Genomic DNA, 11,548 nt, shown 5'->3' on the forward strand with positions numbered 1-11,548 from the left:
TGTTAATCAAGTTAAATCCCAACAGCCAATCAGCAAGAAGTATAGAGGAAAGCTGCATGCCTATTGGTTGATGCCCTGCATTCCATTGTGATGACTCATGTCCAAACGTGGTAAACAAGGCACCCTAACACAGTAATACATTTGCTATAACACAGCCAAAAAACTCAAATAAAACCATTCTAAAAGCCTGTATCACAATAATTTAAAAAACGCCTAGGGGTATTTGCCCACTGTACCTCCATACCAAATTTCAGGACCTTGGGCCCTAAAATGAAGAAGCTGAATCCATTTAAAAAATGGCAGGAGGAGAAGGAGGAGGAGGAGAAGAAGAAGAAGAAACATCAGAAAAAGCAATATGGTTTCACCACACCACTTCGTGGTGTGGTGAACCCATAATAAAGTTGATTTCAAGTTGAAGTCATGCCCAAAAACAGGTTGGGACAGTTCATCCTTACTTTGGGGCAATTGAAATTTATTTTTGGGAAAATAGTGGGATAATAGGAGGAAAAGTTAATTTCGAGGCCTGATGTACCAAAAGTACAGTGGCTTTCGTAAAGTTTTCTACAACTACACTTTGTATACCCATCTGCAAACAACTATTGACATGTAACAATAGTACAGTGGCTTTCGTAAACTACATTTTGTATAATGAATAGGTATATAGATAAATAGTAACATTTTGACTTATAATTGTTTATGTTACCGTTTCTAAGGTGTAAACATTCTGTGATGTATTTAATATGTGTTACTGTGTATGTACGCAGTAAGCAAGCATTAAAGTCACTCTATGTAGTTTTTTGACAATACAAAAAGTATATTTTTTATTCTTTTCTTTACATAGTACATTGGCTTAACCCATTAGTATTCCAAAATTATACTCCACAGCAAAAAATACAACATCCTTGCTCCTTAGAAGCTTAGAAAACTGTGAATGATCTTCAACCTCTGGCCAAACCACACATATGGTATGGTCCACTCCCAGTGGTTTGACCTACATCCCAGTGGGGTGTCAGTTGATAGCTTACCAGTTTCTGAAATACCTAATCGTTTACCAGATTTTTTATCTCTTTTGAAGGGATAATGACCACAGTTTATTCATGCCCAACAAAATACTCTAAGTTGATAATTATATTCCACCTCATGTGAAAGATATGAGTTTTTTCTAAGGAGGGTATATTTTGTGACGTCTGCCCCTGTCTATCAAGCCTGGCATGCCCGGGCCAATTAGCCACCCCAGGGGGCAACCCCTGTATGTTGTTGTTGTTTTCCTGAGCAAACCGGTGGCACCGGGAACTGAAGAAGGACTGTTTGAACGGACAAAATATACGAAAAAAATGTGAAATAATGACACAAATGTGTTGAAAAGTGATAGTAACTGCTAATAACACCGAAATTTAGTATAATTAGAATATTTCAATTTTTTGCGCAAAAAACTACATAGAGTGCCTTTAATGTATGTACATGTATAGGCAGATGGGAAGTGGGATTTGGACTGTGTATTTAACCATATAGTTTGGGACTACTGGGCAACTATGTCAAGTCAAGTCAAGTGTAGAGGGACATCTGCAATATTTGGTGCCTTGAAAAATTTGTTTTGTATATGACACTATTTATGAATGAAATGCTGGCAGAATATTCAACATGAAGGAATAAAACGTTTTGTCTTTTCATAATAGTTTATTGTTTCTTTGTTCGTATCATTTAAGATATGCAGTACATGATGCAGCATAAAGGCCATTTATGTATTGTACTAGTATCCTTATGCAAAGCTACTAGTACCAGTACAATAGGTACTGTACACCTGACAGTCCCCTAGCTAGAGGGAATAGAGGGAGTCTGAATGAATAAAATAGATAATATTTTGATTAACACAGAAGCAGGTCACTGCCCAAAAATCGTTCACACCCACAAATATCTACAAATACACACAGATCATCATACACAGAAATACAAATTTTTTTAAATACACAAACATAGGCACATATCTTCACAAAAGCACACGCTTGCTAAACACCCCCATACTAGAGTGAGCCCGTCCTTCCAATCAGCTGTTGCAGGGTCAGAGTTCAGCCTGTGTTGTTACCTGCCTCGCCACACATGACATGTTAGTCCGGACTTCGCCACAAACACACACATTTACTGTTGTACATCTTTTAATACACTCAAACATACACAGTCATGCTTTCAAGCACACACGCACTCTTCCAAAACACCCCATACAAGAGTGGGCCAGTCCTACCAATCAGCTGTTGGGTCAGAGTTCAGCTTATATGTTGTTACCTGCTCGGCCACATGACATGTTCGTCCGGACTTCGTTCCTTCGGACTCTAACCCATACCTGGGGAGCTCACTGTCTTCTCCGGACCAGGGCGACAGTCCGAGACGTACCCGGCTTTCTATTACGCCATTTCAGTGTCTGTAGTCCAGACAGGATGCGCCTGGTGTCGTTCAGGGAGAGGGGAAGCGATGGTACTCCGCGGGTAGGTGGTTGTTTCTTTTTTCTTCTTCGAAAGTATGCACTCTTGCTTAAAATGACTTTTATACTAGTTGATTTGAATGAAAGTCATCATGGACTTCTAATTGAATGAAAATCACTTTTTATTGAGACCAGTTGGCACCTTCCCTCCCTTGTAACACTCTAATGTTTTGCACCATCTTCGAATTTTCTAGTCAATTATTGAAGAATCATCTTAAACTTGCTGAGCTGGAAGGGGGCGTGCCCCGAAGTGGTGGTGGAAAGGGGGGGGGGGGTATACGTGGGGCGATTTGCAACACTGCCATGACTCTTTGGTCATATATATATAAGCAGAAAGCAGAATTTCTTGTCTTTTTGTACAGAAGCTGTATCTGTATAGCTGAAGGGTGATTGTATACCAGCTATAGCCAGCATAGAGACACAGACACAGATGTTACAGTGTTGTTCTCGTGTATGTAGGTTGGGGTGGAGGTGGCACCAGGAGGAGGTGTGTTAGACCTGTCTGTAGCCAGCCCCACCCTCCCCAGGGACATGTTACAGTTCCAGTCCCCTGGAGCATGTTCCCATGTATGTAGGTAGGGCATGTTACAGTGTTGTTCCCATGTATGTAGGTTGGAGTGGAGGTGGCACCAGGAGGAGGTGTGTTGGACCTGTCAGCAGCCAGCCCTGCCCTCCCTGGGACATGTTACAGTGTTGTTCCCATGTATGTAGGTTGGAGTGGAGGTGGCACCAGGAGGAGGTGTGTTGGACCTGTCAGCAGCCAGCCCTGCCCTCCCACGGGACATGTGCAGCTTCTTAGCAGCGGGACAGTCTGCAATGGATGCCGCGAAAAGGTGAGGGGTCATGGTTGTGAGATAGAAGAATCTTGATTTGACACGTGCACAACCAAAAGTTTTGTGACTTTTGTGCTCTCGGCTAGAAATAGAAGCTATTAGCAATATAAAGGATGGCATAAGCAAGTCTCTCTTAGTCTTACTTAGTATTACTATTAGTAGTAAATTAGGTAGGGCTAATCTTAGGTTTCAGTAATTATTCTCTATATTAGTAATATATAACAAAGCACAAAGCAAAGATTCTTTAACAGAAGTGTGTGTCGGGGGTGGGATTAGAAAATCCTCCCATATAAATTGTCATGTCAAAAGTACAAAGGGCAGTACTCTAAAACAAAAGACACCACTGTGACAGTATAATCTCATAAGCATATATAGCAGGAAAGATGACCTGTATTAAACTCTTGTTATGTTTGTTTGTTTGTTTTCTCAGCGCCATGGATGCAGGACAGCACGTTCTACGCAGAGACCAGATCACCCTGACGTCACCTGTCCCAAACCCTGGCAAAGTCATCTGTGTAGGGATGAACTACAAGTAAGCATGCAGCCGACAGAAAAATAACCATTATACTCTGTAAATCTTGAAATGTTCACAATTGTTTTGCTTTCACAGCTTCGGCACTGTCTTTTCCCCTGCAAAGATGTGTTTGAAACGTACTGTGACTGTACTGCAAAATTAATCAATATATTGCTTCAACTTTGAACCCTTAATTTAAAGGTGAAGGCACAGAGACAAACTTGTAAACAGTTCTTGTCTGGTCCATGCTTGATACCATGTCCAGTCATGTTTCGTTTGTCACAGCTGCCTGCTGTTAGCCTGAGTGTCAGCCTTTTTAGTTTTCATCTGCTCCCCACAATCCACTACAGGCCAAAAAGCTAAAAAGCTAAAAAGGCTGACAGCCTGACACTCAGGCTAACAGCAGCCTTCAGCAGGTTAATGGAAAAAGGAGTCCAGTCCGATTGGCGGAAAAAGCAGAAACTCGAGGTACCCATAGAAACTAGAAGTACACACTCAAGAAAATGTTGTGCCTATGGTCTTTTGTAAAATTTCGTAGAAACCACCAGACTGCTTTTTCCACCCCCAAATCGGACTGGACTGCTTTTTCTGCCAATCGGACTGGACTCCTTTTTCCATTAAACCGCCTTCAGCTTCTTCACAATGCATCAAACATCACCTGTGCAGTTCAAACTGTGAAGCAGCTTATTAATTCGTAGCCTAGATAAGTTAGCCTTTTATACATACAGCTTTAGTATGCTCTCTTTGTCGCTTTCCTGCCCAAAAGACTGAGCTCGCACATATTCTATCTATCTGACGATGATACTGCTACACTGTCAGTTCAATCAATCAATCAGTCACTTATTCAAATTGTGAACAAATATTCAAAATAACACACAGATGGAAAAGAGTTCTGCCCATCAGTAGACCAGAGTCTTTTTGGTAGGAAAGTAAAGAGAGTGTACTACAGCTACAGTAGAAAGGCGTGCATCAAAGCGTAGCTTATTCTTCCACTCCATCCAGAGACCACTGTCTGGAACAGAATGCCCCTATTCCCAAGGAGCCCATCTTCTTCTCCAAGTTTGGCAACACCATCACCGGTCCAGAGGATGACATCATCCATCCAGACAACAGTGATGTAAGCCTCGGGCCATGTGAAGGCAATTTCTCGGTTCTCAGAAGGTTTTTTTAGCTTAGTAATAAGAGAAAAAGTGTAAATCGTGTTGTGATACCGAGTAAAGAGACTCTTTTTACACAACCAAGTCTTTTATTTAACTGACGTTTTGGTGACCGTTGTGTAAAAGAAGTCTCTTTACTCAGTGAATTACCAACCTGATGAAACTATTCATGGATGTTGTGATACCATTTTATTGGTCTCCACAAGAAAGTCATGACTGCAAATATTTGTGTTCTAGATATTACTTTTGTATCACAAAATAGTATCAACTGCAAAGCTGCAGTATTTTTGTTCCCTGAAACTTAATTTTATTGTGTGTGTGTGTGTGTGTGTGTGTGTGTGTGGCTCTTATACATAGTACATGGTACATCAACACTTACAATGTTGGGTCTTTTACCAGTTTGAGATTAATTTTTTACATGTATACATGTTAACCCTTACACTCTGTAAAAAGTTAACCCGTTTTTACTGTATTTCTACAGCAGGTAGATTGGGAGGTGGAGATGACTGTGGTGATTGGGAAACAGGGAAAAGACATTAAGGTAGGTACAGGCTGTTCATTCTTTCCATTCATTCTCGTGAGTGAAATTAAATAAAAACAATGAAATAGGTGTTAAGTACCTTTAACAAGGAGTCAACGCAGTACTGGGGTCTGCTAAGGCCTCTCCTTAATACTAAAAAGCCAGTAGACCACCATGTTTCCCAAAAAAAATCAAGCACATCGGCAGAACGTACTGTACCTGTGCAAATCCCTGATTTTTCACAGTTTTCATTGGATGTGTGGTATCACAGTTGCATTAGAATTTTTCCTGTTGCAGAGGATAGCTTTAATCGTAATAACATTTGGAAAATACAGACAGGATATCAACCTTATATACACGAATACGACCAGTCAGACCTTATATGACACGTTCTGATGGAGTGCTATGCACAATACATTACAGGTTTCGCGTAGGTACAGTATGCTCTGCCGACATGCTTACTAGTATCTATTATAATCTCACAGGAGGAGGATGTGTATGACCACGTTGCCGGGTACACCGTTGCCGACGACGTCAGTGCGCGTGATTGGCAGATGAAGAGGAACGGCGGGCAATGGCTTCTGGGAAAGACCTTTGACTCCTTCTGTCCGCTCGGGCCCGCGATCGTCACGAAGGATGAGATTCCAGGTATGTGTGGTTTTATATGCCCCAAAACAGCTACTCAATCAACTCAATATGATGTTGGAAACAGACGTTTCAGGTAGCACCCACTACCTTTGGTTGGTGACACTGGCCATGGAGAGTTGTCCACTTGAGAGCTAGCCACTCAGGCTAGGCCCCCAGAAGCTTGATGGCCAATGCCTATATATTAGTCATTAGATATTCTCTAAGAAGTCTAATAGAATCTTAATCCTGTCGATGTTTAAAGTTAGATGTTCAAAGGTTACGTGTAACAAGTCGTTCAGTGTAATGTACGATTACGCCGACTGTCTGTTGTCATAGTGTTCGAGGCTGGGATGACTGGTTTCTATGGTGACAGAAACCTGATCTCCTATGCATTGGACTGATTTTTTGGATGAGATTCCAGGTAAGACCTTAACCAGAGGGTGAAAAAGATAGTTTGAAGTTTTTTTTCCCCAGAACTGTCACTGAGTGGAACACCTTGCCTCCAAACCTAGTGGCAGTCACCCCACTTAACCAGTTCAAGTGGGGTCTGGCCCTACACATGGGCCTCCCCCAAGCCCAGAGCTAATAATGGACAAGTCCCAGTGTGGCCATCACTTTTTGTTATTCTTTTTCAACACAAACATTATTGTATAGCACTAGCTTGTTAGTCATTCATGGCACAACCACCACTGGCCGCACCTGCAGGGCGAGTACCTATTTTTTTTTCCTGAGCAGGATGCCCCTTTTGGGACTTTAGCTCAGTACCAAGAGGTCCCGTGTTCTGACATGCCACCAATCTTGTGCCCTTGGGAAAGGCACTTTACACAAAATGACTTCCCGAGTGTCCTGTCCTGTATTTGTCCTCTGTGTTGGTGGCGACATAAAATAAGTTGATATTACTTGAGTGTGCTGTTACCATGTCTAGTCATGAAATGTTAGAATATAAGAAAAAAGAGAATATTTTATTGTCTGTAGACCACCATACCCAGGGCCTGTGGTTTAGGGTGCGATCAGAGAGAATATGTGAATATTTTGTTGTCCATAGACCCCCATACCCTCGGCCTGCGGTGTCGGGTGAACGGAAACACAGTCCAGGACAGCAGCACTGAACAGCTGGTCTTCCAGGTGCCAACCCTGGTGGCCTGGATATCAAGGTAATTACTCTCACTTTTCACGTATGTTTTAGTGAGAGAGGCAAGTCGTATTGAGGTCACCTTGTGGCGCCGAATGGCAGCCGCACAAACCCTTGCGACAGTTCCACAAAAATTTGTGGAACAAATATGTGTATCATGTGTGTATTATTATTTCATTGTTGTGATCTGTATTGATTATTATGTGATACCCTGCATCAATTCAGCCGTATAAAGGCTGCGACTGCACGGGTACTGTTTGGACAATAAAAACCATTTTATCATTATATTCTGTAGTTGCTCATGCAGAATCCGGAACTTTGGTTCTCACAGTACTGGATTAGTGCTTCACATCATAAAACAAAACATAAAATGAAATAAATAAATAAATAAATAAGGAACAGGTTCAGAAAAAATGTGTGCCTGCCTGTATCGGAATAATTTGACAAAGTACCAGTGGTCTTGAATAAGGGCAGAGATATGAATGTTTATTTAGACTCAGTGTCCATGTAATGTTCACCAGATTCATTCTGCCTTTATTTGTAATTCTCCAACTCCAGGATAGTGACTCTATGTCCAGGTGACGTCATCTTGACAGGTACACCGCCAGGAGTGGGGGTCTTCCGGAAGCCTCCTGTCTTCCTTAAGGTTTGTCTCTTAATTGATTAACAATTCCTTTAAGACTTTTTAACAGGGCACAGGACGACGTATTTAATCCAGAGGCATGATAAGATGATAATGATGATGATAAGACTTTTGTGTGGCCGCACCAATTTGATTTCTTAGATATGCCTGCCTCTTTTCTTGTTTTCCAATTTCTTCTTTTAGCCAGTTTACATTAATAATCAATTATATTGATAATAATGTATAAATGTAAATGTATGTAATAAATAGTAATGAAAATAGTGATTCCATTCATTCCATTATTTGCCTCAAAGAGGTTAAAAATCTTGATTTTAACCTCCTTTTAATAGTTGCCTAAAGTTTGCTGTAAAATACAATGCACATTAAAGAAACATTGAAATTGTGTCAGTCAATAACTAGCATTCTGTCCCAAAATTATTGATGATTCATTTGATTCAGTGGCATAAAAATGTGGAATCGTTCTTTCAAAAAAAATACCTGAGTAGCCCCTCTTATAAATGCTTATTTTTTAATATCCTGTATCTCTTTTTGTCCTTCAGCGTGGGGATGTGGTGGAATGTGAGATTGATGGGATTGGGACCATCAGGAACAAGGTGGTTTGAAGCAGAGCCATCAGGAATAGGGTGGTCGTCATGGAGATGCCTTCTGACAGCTCTTTTTATTCCAACTAATTTTATAAAATGTGCGAATATTTGCTTATAAAGGAGTACACAAGTGTTCCACAGAAAATATGGGAATAAAATTCGTGTTCTACAATTATAGAAGGCAAATGCTGGTGATTATAATGTTATGTGGTCTTCACCTGTATTGGATTCAGTGGGAACAAGATGAATGAATGAATGAATGAATGAATGAATGAATGAATGAATGAATGAATGAATGAATGAATGAATGAATGAATGAATGAATGAATGAATGAATGAATGAATGAATGAATGAAAATGAATGAATGAATGAATGAACGAATGAATGATTGAATGAATGAATGAATGAATACCACTGTGATGCTGGTGTGTTACGCCGAAAGGCGGTTATACCGGCTATACTGATACAGATACATGATGTAAACCCTAAGTTACACAACTCACGTACTACATGAAGTATTATGATGCATCCTCAACCTAACCCACCTGTGGCACAAATACGAGGTTATCTCCATTTCCGATGAAGCATTATCAAAAGAAGTTTCTCATCAGATATGGAAATAAGGTCCTCATCTGCATAAATCGCATCTTCTCCACCCAAATTAAAATCAAAAACTTCCAATGTATGAAAGTTTAAACATGGCATAGCTGTCACAGCATGTCTCATTAATCATGCAAATATCCGAGGTGACCAAAGTACGGACATCAATGAGAGCTTACGTCCTGATAACTGATTTTGGCCCGGTTATATTGGCCCGGGCTGGCTTATATTCTAGGAGTTAGCAGGTCATAGCAGTACATTTTGCAACAGGGGTTGTCATTTTTATTAGTCTATTTGGCCCTAACGGATTATAGATTATAGACACCGTGCTGTTGTTTTCTTATTTACTTAATACTTAAGCATTTTTAAAATTTTGATCTTGCCATTTTCTTACACTCCCTTGGTAACCAGGGGCTTAATTGCGATGAATCCACATTTATTTCTACAAGGGGTGTGGCTAGGTATCCAGAACCAGTAAGACCAGTTCCGTTTATAGACACAGTGCTGTCATTTTCTTATTTACTTAATGATTAAACGTTTTTTATTTTTATTTTGATGAGCCATTTTTTTAGATTCCCTTGGTATTAAACCAGGGGCTCAATTGAGCCTACATTTTAAAAGGGGCGTGGCTGACGCGTTGCCAGGACACCACAGAGCCAGTTAAACCGGTCCTCCCGTCCTGATCACCCGCACACCACTGACAAGCCGCGTGCGACCCGGTGTCTGCATTCCGAGATTTTTGCTCCTCTCCTACAAGCAGATTGAAGTAAGTCATCTTATTATACTTAGCCTCCATAGCATGCCAAAAACTGGGGGGTTTGGGGGTCTTTATGGTCTTTGGGAGCTTTCATGTGCTTATTTTCTGATTGCATACAGACAACATAGCCGGCCTGATTGAATTACCCCCGTTTTTTAGAACTGGCTAATCAGAAAACAGCCGAAGACCACCAAACCCTCAGTTCTATAAGCCTGATACGGAAGATACCTTAATAAATACTGCTTTTTGCGCCCCGATCGAAAACTAGAACGAAGATTTTCTTGCATAGCCACTGTTCACTCTCTTGTAGTACGGTTCATATTGTTCAAATTTTCAGCAACTTCTTTAGTAAGTAGTGAGGGCGGGGCTACTTGGGCTAGAAATACATGCAAATGCACTAATTTAAAAGTAGGTCAGATGTTAAGCCCAAGCGGTGGCTCGTACCGAAGTCGCGCATATCTGGGCTTTTTAATATAGTAGCCTCCTTCGCAGACTTGTTGGGCGACGGCGTTATTTTTTTCTGTGAGCGACGCGGGTTATTATATGCCGCGGAGGGACGATTTTGCTGCCGAAACCTTCTCACCACAGCAAAAATTCCCTCGGCGGCAAAATCGTCCCTCTGCGGCATAACTCTCGTCGCTAAATACAGAAAAAAAAGTAACGCCGACGCCCAACAGGTCTGCGAAGGAGGCTGAGATTTATTGTACGATCGCACATCTTTAACCATCCTTTCCTGGTAGTTTGTGTTTGTGTCTTTTGTTGCTTTCATTATATGTGTCACCCACACACGTGCAGTAATGAGCTCACTGGTATCTGCTTACTTAAATTAAAACCCCCAGCCTGTAAACCTGCTAAAACACGTGAAGCATTTTATCTCATCATCACATTTTCCTTATTTGAGATTAGCTTCTACCGGGCTTCGGAAGAGGCTGGAAAGAGCTACATGTAGTGGACATAAGATCGGCAAATTGTACTCCTTTAGCGGACTATTTAAACTCACTCGGTACAACCAAGTGTTTTATTCTGAGTCGACGTTTCTGTGACCATCTGTCACCTTCCTCGGGGCAATTCTGGCGTCATAACTGCTAAACTGTTTAATCACATTGATTGGCAACCATATGCATTGTTGGCTGAATTACACATGTCGAGTGATTACATATTCAAAAACTTGTCCTCTTAAAAACTTGTATGTTGTCTGTCTTTAACAGGACCAATTTCTACCCTTTCCCACAGCCTCTGACGAGGGCCCGCATGCCCTTTTTCGTAAGGCGTAATCAGACCTTTTTGTTCTTCGTAATCCGTAGGCAGCCTCCCCCAAAATCAACGTAATTCGCAATAGCCTGAGGCTATTGACAGGATAGTCCTGTCAATAGCAGAAAATATTGCACTGCTGACAGGATCGTCCTGTCAATAGCAGAAAATAGTGCACTGCTGACAGGACGATCCTGTCAATAGCAGAAAATACTGCACTGCTGACAGGACTATCCTGTCAATAACAGGAAATACTGCATTGCTGACAGGATCGTCCTGTCAGCAGTGCCATTTTTGTACACTATTGACAGGATCGTCCTGTCAGCAGTGCCATTTTTGGCACTATTGACAGGATTTTTTAAATCTTCCATTTTGGGCTCTATTGACATGATTTCTTCTTTGTTTTCATTTGTTTAACCAGTCATAAGGCATATGCTACTGTACTGCAGATTA

General features: G+C 41.1%; 2 protein-coding genes across 2 annotated transcripts in view; both read left to right on the forward strand.

The window, feature by feature from the left end:
- The first annotated feature begins 2,432 nt into the window (after positions 1–2,432).
- Positions 2,433–8,642, forward strand: LOC109486901 (fumarylacetoacetate hydrolase domain-containing protein 2-like). Its single transcript, XM_019790808.1, has 10 exons — positions 2,433–2,480; positions 2,936–3,043; positions 3,188–3,309; positions 3,740–3,841; positions 4,826–4,940; positions 5,462–5,521; positions 5,986–6,148; positions 7,173–7,281; positions 7,818–7,905; positions 8,442–8,642. Exons 1-10 carry the CDS (start codon positions 2,433–2,435, stop codon positions 8,502–8,504), a joined length of 978 nt encoding a protein of 325 aa, XP_019646367.1. The 3' UTR covers positions 8,505–8,642.
- Positions 8,643–9,766: 1,124 nt separating this feature from the next.
- The window catches only part of LOC109486944 (phosphoethanolamine N-methyltransferase 3-like), an 11,894-nt gene continuing 10,112 nt past the window's right edge, over positions 9,767–11,548 (forward strand). Inside the window, exon 1 of the mRNA XM_019790856.1 lies at positions 9,767–9,853. The gene's annotated coding sequence lies outside the window, so the exon portion shown is untranslated. The remainder of the gene's footprint in view (positions 9,854–11,548) is intronic.

The sequence above is a fragment of the Branchiostoma belcheri genome, unplaced genomic scaffold (assembly GCF_001625305.1).
Source record: "Branchiostoma belcheri isolate BF01 breed outbred unplaced genomic scaffold, Haploidv18h27 scaffold84, whole genome shotgun sequence".
In the NCBI taxonomy this organism is placed as follows: domain Eukaryota; kingdom Metazoa; phylum Chordata; class Leptocardii; order Amphioxiformes; family Branchiostomatidae; genus Branchiostoma; species Branchiostoma belcheri.